This window comes from Camelus ferus, chromosome 6 (genome assembly GCF_009834535.1).
Source record: "Camelus ferus isolate YT-003-E chromosome 6, BCGSAC_Cfer_1.0, whole genome shotgun sequence".
NCBI classification, from domain to species: Eukaryota; Metazoa; Chordata; class Mammalia; order Artiodactyla; family Camelidae; genus Camelus; species Camelus ferus.
In genome coordinates, this window is record NC_045701.1 from 42801631 (window position 1) to 42815859 (window position 14229).

Consider the following 14229-nt stretch of genomic DNA (forward strand, 5'->3'; position numbering starts at 1 on the left):
CACATCCTGTCCCATTTTAAAGTGTAGGGTAAACAATCAATCTAGATTGTGAGCAGCAGGTGTGACACTGTATGTAGATTAATACTTCCTCCTTTCAGGACAGCTATATTATTTTTCCTTGAGTACCTCCAGACCAGAACTGGTCTCTTTCTTTTAATAAGTTGCTACCAAAAAAAGAGAACATATTATTTTGCCGTGAGATTGGATGCTTAAAAATCATTTTGTAGTGTTAAGAGGTGGGTGGGGGTAATAAAGGCACCAGTTTTGATGGACTTGAAGGACTGGCTCATTTAGCATTGAGCTACCACCTACCTTGAAAACACAATAGACGTTCTATTTCCTATTGCTTCATTTTTACATATAAAGAACAACTTTCCTATGAAGAGCTTGAGGGAATATACTGAAAAGTGTTAAACAATGAACACTTGTTAAGCTTCAGTAGCAAACCAAAAGCCTGGGACAAGCTGGGAAGGAATACAAAGGAGGAACTAAGAAACAAAAGGGAAGTGCAATTGAGAGAGTCAAGTCAGATTCCCATCAGGTATTAATGTGTTTCTGGTCTGTGCTCTGTTCCAGTTACTACCTTTCAGTCTTTTGTAGGAAGAAATGCAGATGGTGTCAGTGTGAGCGTACTACCACCTGTGCAAACAATTAACAGCCAAAACACTATGGGGGGGATTATACAGCAATTTTTAAATAAGAGAACTTCCTTATGGGCTTTATAAGTCATTTCTAATGTTCATATACTATGGCTGGGAAAAGGGGCAACAGATTATTATTTTCACTTTGTAATATGAAATCTTGTTACAGATAGAACTGAGTTGTTCAAGGTCTATTCAGTAGTGGAACTGGGTAGAGAAAGAAAGCCTATTGATCCCCAGATGTCATATAGCAGGGTCTTGGATTTGAGAACCAGCAGGGGATATTTTAGAGATTAAAAGCATTATGACCATATTTAGAGGCTAAATAGGATGTTTTCTTCATATTGCCCATACTACATGATAAATGAAGAAATCTAATTGTAAAAATAACTTTTATCAGTTGATAAAAAGAAATTCAACCAAGAAATGTGGACAGGTGATAAGCAAGAAATGCAAAGTAACATGAGAAAAGTATTTCTTTCCACATTGACGTCTTAAATCCATTTTATTTTAGTGTGTGGCATAAACTGAGGTAATTCCCTTCACTACCCACCCCTGCTGCCATAGTCAACCCATTGCCTCAGCACAATTTATTGAATAATTCTTTTTTCACCAATTTAATGCTGTTTTTCTAATATAACCCATGTTACTCTTAATTCTTTTGCTCAGTCTCTATGTTGACTCCACAGTATTTTTAGTTCTTTTATCTGTATGAGTTTTAATTATCTTGTTGGACAAGTGCTCCCTCATTTCTCTTTTTCAAAATTTTGGCTAATCTACCCTGTTTATTATTTCAAATGAATTCAGAATTTCTTTTCAAATTTCAAAATATCATTTTTAGATTTTGATTATGATGGCAATAAACCAGTACAGAATTTTGGGAAGATGTGATAAAGTTAAAACATTTGGTCTTCTCGCTAAGGAACATTAACTGTCTATTCAGTCAAGTCTTTCTTTTAAGTCCTTCAGTAAAATTAAAGATTTTTATTCATACACCTCTGTTATAATCCTAAATAGTTCTTTAGTGCTTAGATTTTCTAGATAGATAATCATATTTGCAAATAATGATGATATTCCAGAGCTGTTTCTACTTTATTATTGTATTTTATCTTCAGTGAACCTTGGCCTTGGGTTTTCTAAGAAATAAATAAATTAGTTTTTCTAATTCATTATTTTCTGCTTTTATTTTCATCATTTTACCCTTATTTCTTGACACTCTCCTCCTCTTGGCTTCTGTGGAACTGACTTCACATGTTCTCACCTCTGTGACTGCTCTTGCCCCTCCCACCTCCCACCTGTGAGAGTGCCAAAGAGTCTGTCTTTAGTCCTTCTCTGCTTATATTTCCTGTTAGCCTGGCTTTTGGTAATGATCTCAGAGCTCTCAAGGTCTCACAATTCACTGATAATCATAGAGAGCTGGCTGTGTTGAACAGCATACCCTTTTTTTAAAAATTGTAATAATACACATAAAATTTACCATCTTAACCATTTTTAAGAGTAGAATTCAATGAATAGCAAAAGCTCTATTATGCACTTTGTTATGACCAAGACTTCATCAAAGTGACTCAAAGCTATTTTATGAAGAAGCTTTAATTGCTCCCATTTATTCCTAATCATTGGCCAGATCCTATCAGTTTTACCTTCTACGGTGTTTTCACTCTCCTCTGTTACAAAACCCAGGCCTTAGGCTCAAGTTATGGAAGCTCTTCTTTGCCCTCATTCCCTTTATTTTTTTCTCCCACTTAATATTTGTATCTCCCAAGCACCAGATCCTATCAAGCCACTTTTCTGTGAAAAGTTTTTGAATGGTTTCCAGTAGCCCACAGAAAAAGTACAAACACTTGGCATTCAAGGCCTCATGATCTCGCTGCAGCCTACCTTGTGACTGATCATCCCTCTCCCTTCATACACTCTGCTCTGTCTCTGGTGACATATTGAGGCAAGTAAGCTGCTAAGGGATGGGGACACCTGGGACCAACTGAAGAAGAAAGGAAATTGCAGTCCTGCCACAAGAGTAGGGATTTGGCCCTTGTATTACCAGAGCCTTTTTTTTCCCCCAGAGAAACTGCAAATCTGGATTTTTATGTGAAAAATGTCTCAATTTAAAATTGCTGGCTATGAATTAATATTTTTGGAAAACACTGAGCATTTGAAAAACATGTTTGCAGGTAGGATTCAGGCCACAGCTGACCTCTTCTTTATTCTCATTAGAGTTACTTCAGATTTTCTACGCCTGTGTATAGTGGTTGCCTGGAAGTGAGGTGCTACAGTCTAAACAAATGTTAAAATAAATCCAATAGGGGTTTCGGAAACTCCCACTATAAAAAAGTTACTGATTTAAAGATATGTCATTGTTTCTGTGGGAAGGCCAATAGTTGGATTTAAAATGATACAAACAAATACTACCCAACTCGTGCCTCAGGAAGTGTTCTACCATGAGAAGCTTTTTAAAACTGAAATTGTATTTATCAATAAAAATATTGTTATTATATATTAGTGTATTGTTATTTTCACAGGACAAATTAGACAAGATGTCCACAATTTCAAAGCGTTTTGGACTGAAATACAAAGAAGAATCGTACATCTTTAAAGAGCTTGAGAAGGTTCGCAAGGAGACTAAAAAGGATTTTCTCCAATTCAAGCAGAAGTTGGCTTCCAAACCGGCTGTGGGTGAAGTCATCTCAGGCCTCCAGGTCCCCAGCCCGGCCTGGCAGGGGGAGAAGGGGAGCGCTTCCCACGCCGGGCCCCTCAAGCCACCAGGCCCCCCTCGGGCTAAGGGCCCTGCGCCCCGCGCTGCGGCCCTCCTGCAGCAGGCGCCCCGTGGCGCGGCGCTCCCCCCGGGCCCGAGCCAGGCGGCCGCTCCCGGGAAGACCCGGCCGTTCCGCCCCCAGGACTTCTACTTGCGGAGCTCCGCGTTCCGGCGGCACCCGCCCCAGGAGAAGCCGCCGGTCATCGCTTCCATGGCCGGCACGTCCAGACCTGTGGTCCTGATGCCGCCGCCTGCGCCCAGTGGGAAGGCCCTGGCGCGCCAGGGCCCGAGGAGCCCCCGACCCGCGGGCTCCAAGCCGGTCCTCCTCCCGGCCCGGGAGCCGGCTCCTCTCGCGGAGGCCCGCAGAGCCAGGGAGAGGAAGGGCAGCTCCCTTTCCAGCGACGACGGCGATGCGGAGGCGGCCGGCCTGCAGAGGAGAGTGAGGATTCGCACCCGCTCCTTACGCGAGGGCCTGGGCGGCGAGCCGCGGGGGGCCTTGGGGCCGGTTTCCAAAATCGACCGCGAGAGCAACGCGCCGAGCGACGCGCGGGAGGCCGCCCCGCAGCCTCCGCAGGCCCCGCAGGCTCCGCAGGCCCCGCAGGCTCCGCAGGCCCCGCAGCCCTTGCGCGCGGCCCCGACGTCCATAGAGGAGATCATCGTCTCGCTGCAGTCCGAGGCCCAGCTGGCCTCCGACCAGACCATCAAAGAACTCATCCAGAGCGTCCTCGGCCAGAACTACGACATTAAGATGGAAGTAGGTGAACCAGGAGAGTGGTGTTTCCCTGGGTAAATGCAGCTTTAGGATAGGTACATAAAATCTTTCAGTGAGTACAGTGTGCTACAAGCTAGACCAGCTAGACAAAATGCTGCGGTGTTATTCAAGTTCTTTGAGTTTTGAGTTTTCCATCGAGGGAGGGTATCATCTTTTCAAAGTGAAAGAAATTGAAAGCTGGTCCCAAGAACTTGAGTAGTACATCACTGATAACCTTCCAAAGTCTTCCCGATTATTTAGTATGGACATAACCGATGTTTCGTATTAAAAAACTCAGTCTTTTTCTGTATCATTGAACATTATTAACTGTGAATCTATATCCTATGATCAATGTACTACTATTAAGAAGTTGAATTCATAAGAGTTGTGTAATATTTTTAGTGAAAACCATTCTCTTAAAATATCTTTTAAAAATTTACTTTCTAGGCCTTCCCAATTATAGAGATCATAAGTGTTTCTTGTGAGCCAAGCACTATGGGACATGCTTTGTGTGCATTTTTGTCCCCAGAACAACCCTATCAGGTGGATACAGTAAGAGCCCCATTTGACATAGGAGCCTTCCAAGCTTTAGTGAGGTTGAAAGGATTGGCTCACTGTCCTGCAGCTAAGGCATGGCAGAGCTGGGATTCCACTCCAGCCAGTCACACCCCAGTGAGTGGACTGGAACCATGCCAGGACCATCTATTTGTTGATTGTGATGTGTCCCCAGCAGGGAGCAAAGCTAGATGGGGTAGAGGTTTAAGATATTTTCTTCATTATGTAGCCCTTGCTCTGACATGGACATTTAAAGTGAAAATAATAACAGGGGAATCTGAGTCCCACACAGAAAGACAGGGAGGGAAGGAGGGAGGTAGAAAGTGAGAGAGATTTTTGAGAATGGCAATGAGAATGACAGTAAGAGAGAAGAAGATTCTTTTACTGTTCTTGGCTGCAGTGCCAAACCTCTTGTTAGTACACAGAATACTGCTGCCACATTATGTCTTTAAAATAGTTTCAGCCCCAGAATATACTCTTGGCTGTGATTTAAGCAATGTGATCCTAAAGCCCATTAGGAAAACAAAAACATGTAAGGACAAGAGTCCCCAGTGTTGTCTTTGACCTAATGTTTGTTGGCAGAATAGGACAAATGTTTTCAATTAAGACCCACACCTCCCAGCAGTTACTGAACAAGATGAGTGTGACTGCTCAGGCCATCTCAAAATGGGTATTTCTAATTAGGTTTTCTGTGGGTCTGATAGAAAAAGGAATCAGGGGTGCACTTGGAGAGCCTGGACAGAGAGAACAAAGGCCTCAGTGCCTGCCCTGTGAGAAGGAGTTCTGTGACATAGTGAAGGGACTTGACACGAATAAACTGTTAGAAACTGGCTCAGAGGTCCTGTACAGTTGGGGAAGGTCGCACTTTTAGAGCAAGGGCCCATAAGAGCAAGCACATTTTGAAGGGTTCAAATAGAATAGAATATAAGAAAGTAGAGTATCAAATGAAGAATGAACACTAGGACAGTGAATTCTGTTCTTCCTGGTATTCCATTTCCCTTGTGTATCCTGTTTTGGTGCTTTAGTTACCCGAGTTGTTTTGTGCAGGAGAGTGGCCTGGAGGATTAGGGCCAGGAGTCAGGGGCACTAGCCCCTTGTTCCAATACTTGGCCAGTATCAAATGCCTCAGTCCCATCCTTGCCTCCCATTGTATTGACTTTTAATGTAGCTAGATTTCATTCTTGCTTTTTAAATTCTGCTCCCCCCACCTCAGCAATGCCAGAAGATGGAGTTCTGCATTATTTTGAAAGAAGGTGGTCTCAGAAGTTTTATTAGGGCGAGAAGGGAACATGGGGAATTTGTCGAAATGGCTGTGGCTGGGTATGTGAGAGACAGCAGTGAAAATGCAAGTGTAAAAGTGGTGTCAAAATTCTGATTTTAAAAATTCTTAAAATTAGAGTAATAAGGGCATTTGTTGTAAGCATTTGAAGTTTATATGAACAACGGTCTCTCCATGATAAGCAAGGAATATGATTCTTCACTTCAGACATCTTGACTTGTGCCAGCCCCTTGACGGAAAGCCAGAGGATAAGACGGTCTTGGCAGGGTGTGCTGTCTCTGTTTAGAGCTTGGGCAAGGCCCTTCCAGACCTAGCATTCAGGGCACCACAAACAATTACACAGACCAAAAGGTGCACAGGATACCTGAAGATTAAACTTAGCTGTCAAATATAGGTCAAACATCTAAACCAGGGTTTCTCAACCTCGGCACTTAACTTTTTGGTTTGGATAATTCTTCGCTGTGGGTGGTGGTCCTTTGAATTGTAGGATGTTTAGAATTATCCTTGGCCTTTACTCATTAGATGCCAAAAGTATGATACTCTTCCCACCCCCCCGCCACCCCAAGTTGTAACAATCGCCAAATGAGACCCTGGGGAGAAGGGAACAATCGCTCCCCTCTCAGCCTCCTACCTAGCTGAGAACTGCTGGCCTAAACAGTATGCATACACCATGGCAGGAGAGACAGAAGTGTTATAGGTCCTACGTTTGTTTTGCCGAGGAATTCAATACTGTCACTCACAAAATACATTCTAATTACATGAGACTGGCGTTCAGAGACTACTCTCCAAATGTTGATTGAGGATAAAGGAGTCAGCCTCTCCTTGCTTCTGTCATGTGTAGTTGTTTTTGGCCTCATAACTCAAAAGAAAAACAGCTTACCCTGACCTAATTAAGGGGGAGTTCATGTTCCAAGGTCTCTTATAAACAAATAATGTACAGCTCACAAGTAAATGCTTTATCATAAAACTTACGCCGACTTTCACTTCAGGGAAGATGAAATAGGTGTACTTTTCTTATTTCTGCTGCTAATTACAACTAAGTACAAACCCTGGACAACGTATGTAAGACAAACATGAGAAGACACCAAAAGTTGGAGAGAAGACAGACTGGCCAAGGATTTGGGGATTCAAGGAATCATGTAGTGATGAGTTCTCAAGTTTTCTTTTTGTCTCATATCTGCCAGACTTGGAGCTAAAGAAGCTGGTAACCTAAGACTGCCAGTGGGTGTGGACAGAAAAAGCCCCAACAAAAAACTTGCTCTCTTCAGCTAAAGAATCAAGAAGCCTAGCAGGACAAAACTTCTAGACAATAACTGTGCTACTCTCAGTAACACTGCAGAAAAACCTATGGCCTTATCCCCAGTGCCACCAGCCAGGGCTGAGTGGGGAGCCTAAACTTCCAGTCTCAGCAGGCTGTAACAAGGTACTCCGACTCCCTCGCTAATGATGTGGTGTCAGTGGAGAGTCAAGACTTTCAACACCGCCCAGCAGTAAAGAGGCTCCCTCACCCCTTTCTCTATGGGATCCCTGGATGCTATTTGGGGAACAGTAATGAGACACTCATATCCCTCCCAACCAGTGTCAGTAGAGACCTAGGGGGAGCCAGAACTCTTACTCTCAACCATCAGTAACAAGGAGCCCCTTACCCCTGGTATCAACAAAGGCAAGCTGGGAACTTGGACTGCTACCCATACCTGGCAGTAATGAGGCTGCCTCTGCTCTCCTCCTCCTGCCCCTACTAGAGCAGTTTCAGAGGAAGCCAGCTAAAACAGAAAGTTTAAGTAGGATGCAGACTCTCATAATATGTTCAGGTTTTTATAGAACATCACTTGCCATACCAAGAACCAGGAACATTTAGACCTGAAAGAAACAAAGACATTTGATACCAACATGACAGAGATGTTAGAATTATCTGACAAAGATTTTTAAGTGGCCTTCAAAAAAAAAAAAAAAAAAAAAAAAAACTCTAATGAGCACACTTGAAACAATGAGAAAAAAAATAGAAAGTCTTAGCAGAGAAATAGAAAGTCTTAGTAAAGAAACACAACATATAAAGAGGAACCAAAGAAAAATTTTAGAACTGAAAAATAGCTTTGATGGATGGCTCACAAACTGAATGGAGAGGAGATAGTGGAAAGAGCCAGTGAACCTGAAGATACAGAAATGCAATTTACTCAGTCTGAGCAACAGAGAGACAATAGACTGAGGAAACAAATAGATCCTGAGGGACTTGTGGGACTATAACTGGAGATCTAACCTTCATGTCATCAAAGTCCTGGAAGCAGAGAGAATCCCAAACCAAGGAAATCCAAACCAAAGCACGTAATGGTCAAAAGTTTTCAAAACTAAAGGAAAAGAAAAAATCTTGAAAGCAATGAGAAAGAAACAATGTGTTATGTATAGGGGAAAACAACCTGAAATGACAGTGAATTTCTCATCAGAAACTGTAGAGGCCAGAAGGAATGACACAGTATTTTTCAACTGCTAAAAGGAAAGAATTATACCAAGAACTCTATATCCAATGAAATTATCCTTCAAGAATGAAGGAAAAATCAAGACATTCTAAGATGAAGGAAAGCTAAGAGAATTTGTCACTCACAGTCTTATCCTAAAAAGATGGCTAAAGAAAATTCTCTAAACAAAAATGAATGATTAGAAAAAAGGACTTGGAACAAACACCAGGCAAGGAAGAAAGAACACAGTAAACAAAAACTATGGCTGAATATAGTACACATTCTTTCTCCTCCCGAGCTTTTCATTGTATTTGATGGCTGATGCTAAAATTATAACATTGTCTGATGTGATTCTAAATGTGCATAGAAGAAATATTTAAGACAATTATAAGCAAAGGAAGGTAAACAGGTAGAAAGGGAGATAAGGTTTCTATGCTTTATTCTAACTGGAAAATAACAATACCAGTAGATTATGATTAAGTTATGTGTATATATAATGTAATATCTGGAGCAATGACTAAAAAAGCTATACAAAGAAAATTCACTCAAAAACACTATAGATAAATCAAAATAGAATTTTAAAAATGTTAAGTAACCCACAAGAGGGTAGGTAAAAGTAAACAGAGAAGCAAAAAACAGAGAACAAAAGGAATACAAAAAATAAAGTGATAGCTTCAAAAACGTATCAATAACTACATTAAATGTAAATGGTAAATATACAGATTGAAAGAGAGATTGGCAAGTGGATTCAATACATAACCCAACTATATATTGTTTACAAGAAACTTCCAGTATAGTGATTTAGGCAGGTTGAAAGTAAAGCATGAAAAAATATATCTGGCACACATTATTCGAAAGAGGTGGCTATATTAATTTCAGATAAAGTAGACTTCAGAAGAAAATGACCAGAAACACAGTGGGCAGTATAATGTGATAAAAGGATCAATCCACCAAGAAGACAAAGCAGTCCTAAATGTGGATGAACCAAATAACAGAGCTGAAAAATATATGAAGTAAAAGCTGAAAAGAGAAATAGACAAATCTAAAATTATAGTTGAAGATGTCAACACTGTTCTTTCAACAGTTGATAGAAGACTAGACAAATTCCCCAAGGATTTGGAAGAATTCAACAACACCATCAACCATCAGGATCTAATCAGCATTTATAGATCACTGCACCCAACAACAGCAGAATACACATTCTTGTCAGCTCTCCTTAGGACGTATACTAAGACATATCAGGGCCATAAAAATGAACTTCAGTAAATTTAGAAGAATTGATGTACAGAATGTGTTCTCTGACTATAATGCAATCTAGAAACTAGTAACAGAACAGTAATAGGAACATCTACAAACACTTGAAAACTAAACAATATAGTTCTAAGTAATCCATGAGTCAAATAGGGGAAGTTGCAGGGAAATAAATACTGAACTAAATTAAAATAAAAATACAAACTATCAAAATTTATGGGATATAGGTAAATCAGTGCATTTATCCTAGATAAATGAAAACTTACATTCAAACAAAAAATCTGAGATGAATAGCAGCTTTTATTACTTAATACCAAAAACTAGAAATAACCCAGATGTCCTTCAAAGCATAAGTGGATATATTACTCAGCAATAGAAAGAGACGAAGTACTGATACCTGCAACAACTTGGCTGAATCTTCAGAAAATGATGCTGAGGCAAAAAAAAAAAAAAATCCAATCTCTTAATGTTACATACTGTATAATTCCATTTTGCAACATTCTTAAAATGGCTAAATTAATTATAGGAATGGAGAACAGATCTGTGGCTGCCGGGGGTTGAGGACGGGTTTGGAGTGGGGGAGGGTGAGAGGAAAGCATGTGTAGCTTTAGAAAGGCAACCTTTGGGAATGGGAAATCTTTGTAGTGATGGAAATGTTTTGTATCTTGACTATGTCAGGTCAGTATCCTGGTTGTGATTTTGTATTATAGTTTTACGTGATACTACCATAGGGGAAAGCTGATAAAGGGTACATGGGATAGCTCTGAGTTATTTGTTACAAGTGAATATGAATAGATAATTATCCCAAAATTGAAACTTTAATTTAAAATGTTATCAGATTCTTATAAAAGTTTATGCTTCTTTTTACACATTGGAGGAGGAAACATAAGGAAACAATAATAAATTCCCTTCATGCCCTCTTTAACTCCCCAGTAGCAATCAATATTTGTTGTTTATCCTTCTACACTTACCATAATTCTTTAGTACAAATGTGTACACATACATACAACACACTTAGGTTTTTTTTGTAATAAAAATAAGAACATATGGTAAGCATTATTTTGCAACTTACTTTTTGACATGTCAGTGGAAATACATCAATATGTATAGTTTCTAATTTATTCTTTTAGATAGCTGCGTGTTATTCCATAGTATGTAAACATTTCCGTGGCTCTTTACTTTTCAAATTTCATCTTTCCCTATTCTAGGAACAAATTTTTGCTCATTGGAGGTATAAATCAGGGAGCATACCAGGATCTGGGCAAAGAAAAACAATCTGTTGTTTGAATGACACCAGTACAATTGGGAGGGACTAGTTTGGGCAAATCTTTTCTCTTCAAAGTGACAGGTTTATTACACTTTTTCTCTTACACATTCCCTTTGTGCAGTACTTTATTGTTCTCATAGATGTAACAGCTTAAACTTAAACTAGTACAAGTGATATAATGATTAAGAAGTTTCTTGATTTAGTTTTTTTTTCTGTAAAGTTTTAACGTCTGTCAGATAACATTTGGATACCTTCAGTGAATACAAAATGCTTATGTATTTAATTTTCATTCATTTTTAAAAGGTGAAAAATAAGATATTTACATTAGTTCTTGAGGGGAAATTCCTATTCCTTTAGCTGGTTTGGTTTTAATAATAATTTTGAACCAAGCTAGGAACTGCTCCTTTAAAATAAACTTATTCTTTGTTGGGTACAAGTCCAGTTTATTTTCCATGGAGTTTTTTTTCAAGACTGACGTACAGAGTTACTTGAAAAATGGAATGCTAATTTATTGCAGAATTCAGATGTACTTTTTTCCCCCTGATTCTTAGTACACATACTGCCCAGCAATGATTTTTTTCCTTTGCTTGTTTGTATAATAAAATCTCTTAATTTAGACTATAAAAGACAAAAGCATTTGAACTTTGAAAGTGATCCATATAGTACAGTTTGAGTACATGTGAGGTAAAGTGAGGAATTTTTAAATGTTAGCAAAATAATTGCTTTTTCTGGCTACTTCAGATACAATTATTTGGATATTTAGGATAGAAACATTTCCCCTCCGTGGATTGTTACTTCAATACATAACTCAGTTTTAACTTTGATTTCCTAATGTACATCTTTTTTAATGCTTTTAAATTTTAAGGACTAGTCCAAGGGCTTAGATCTCTGATTTCAATGGGAGTTGAGGTGGGCATAGCCGATGAACTGCATGTTTAAAATCCAGCACAACTTGCCATCTTAAAATTGTAGAATTTTGGTCCATTTTAAGAGTAATTTTTGTGATGTCTTCAAGTCATGATTTTTATCTCTTGTGTAAAATGAGAGGAAAGAGTTTATGCAATTTAAAGCAGTTTTTAAAAATGCAAAAATTGATATAAGGATTTAGAATATGGCTACCTTGACAGCAAATTGAATTGATGGAGTGTCCTAGTTAGGTTGCACATTGACTTATTGTACATAGGAAGCTGTTTATTTTTTATCACTGAGAACTATAGTATTTGGTTGTGATTTAAGTCAGTCATTCTGTAGCTGTAAATAGCCTGAAGCTAGGCAGCTGTATGCTTTACAATGCTTGTTTTAAAGCATAGTAGATAAACTTGTGGGTTTTAAGGATAGGTAGATAAACAGTTTTGATAGTAAAATCAAAATCCTGAGAACTAGGCAGCCACAATCATGTTTAAGCATCTTTCATCCCAAATAGAAGCAATCTAATAGACGGTGTAGTGCATTACCCAGTTGTGCTGAATATGTGTGTCATTTTGGGGAGAACATTCTTTTACAAGTACCTGATTTCCTTAGTCCACTGTAAAGGGCACTGAATCTTGGTCTCACTATAGTGGAAAAGGATAGCTTGACAAAATCAGCCATATTTATTATTTTTGTGAGTTTTTATAATCATAGTAGACAAAAGGTTAAATTCTTAGTCTATTGCATTGAAAAGGGAAATAATACATTCTAATTTAATAAATTTTCTTTTACATATTTTACTTTATTTTTATGTATTTATTATATGGAAAAGAACTTTCACAGTCCTGTGGTAAGTTTTTCCATAGTATTTCCTTACCCTCATTTTTCATTAAAATAGTGTCTGGAGCTGGAAGGTAACCTAATTAACTTTGTATTATAGATGACAAAACTGTAACCCAATGAGAGAAAGTGACTTTTGCAAGGCTGTACAGCCAGTTAGCATAGTTGAGACCAGAACCCACTTAGTTCGTTTGACTTCCAGACCAGAATCATTTTTATTCTTAGTACATCATGTTGATGGCACTTCCTTTCCCTCTTTCGCCCCATCTTCCCTTCTTTTTTCCCTCACTGTCTTAAGACCTAGACCCCAGGTATCCAGAATTATTTCTCACTGTGATTTCTCCCCTCTCATATCTCTGTGATGACTCTGAATTAGTGAGAGGACCATCACACTCTCCCATCCCGGGATGGGATGGCCACCTATAGCCTATTGCTAGTGAATTCTGAGCCCAGTGCACTTAGGCTGGGGAAGGTCAGCAAGAAGCAAGGATTGGTGCTTACAGAGTCCTGTGGTGGTGGCAGAGATGTTAGGTGTGGGATGGGAATCAGGCTAAGATTGTGTCATAAAGTGAACGAATACAAGTGGGATGGATTACAGGTAGTGATGACATTAGCAGTTGGTTATGTGATCACTGATCAGTTATACACAGTCAAGTACTCCTGATTCTGCCAACTTAGGTTGCTGTTACTATGAATAGAAGATGAAATCTCCATTATCTACCATCTTCCATGGCAGAGTATCAGACTGACCCACTTCTACTTCATTTTATTAGCTTTATTTTATTTTGAAATCTGTGCTATTCTGAAAGTGAAGACATGCCTGCAAATACTTTTTCTCTTCTTAGTCCAGTGGCATAGGTTATGAGTTCCCATCCTTATGGGGAAGGAGAGCTACTTTTGACATACTCGAAATCTTAGTATCTGTCATGGGTTTGGGGTCTTGTTGAGACTCCTCGACTTGAGAGGATGGAGTGTGTCAGTGGCCATACCAGGAATTTGCAAAAGCCAGGAGGAAGAGTCATCGCTTTAGGTGTTATCTAAGTAAGGCTGCAGAGTTATCATGATCACATGGTTAACTCAGATTTGACCAGTCTTGATAATGAGTAAAATCCTCTGTGCTCTCCACCTCTCTTCCACCTTTTAAATTGGTGGTCTATCTTCCCTTTAGATCTCACAGATAAAACAGTAAATAAGATTCCTGCCCTTTGCTTGGCTTACTACAAATTTATTAGGCACACAGGAGAAGATTATAATAAAGCCAGACCTCATCATTTTAGCCAGATTTCCCCTCAAGAACATCTCTAGTATCAAGCTCTTCATCTCTTGATCATTGGAAGTAGGGTTCTGAAGAAATTAAAGATTGAGACAGCTGAGACGCTTTTCTTTGTTCTGATTTCATTATGCTGTTGAGACCTTCCTAGATGTACAGTCTTTGACGATCAATTATTACTCTGGAAAGTGATTATTAGACACTTCACAGAATTATGGCTTTTTATGCATGACTCCTATTCTGTTGCTCTTTATGGTTAAATGA

General features: G+C 39.3%; 1 protein-coding gene across 1 annotated transcript in view; it reads left to right on the plus strand.

Annotated features, from left to right (window-relative positions):
* Window positions 1-14229, plus strand: part of TTC6 (tetratricopeptide repeat domain 6) — a 155964-nt gene that overhangs the window by 4561 nt on the left and 137174 nt on the right. The window contains exon 2 of the mRNA XM_032481922.1: window positions 3158-4144. Coding sequence (XP_032337813.1) covers window positions 3173-4144 — 972 coding nt within the window. The 5' untranslated portion in view covers window positions 3158-3172. The remainder of the gene's footprint in view (window positions 1-3157; window positions 4145-14229) is intronic.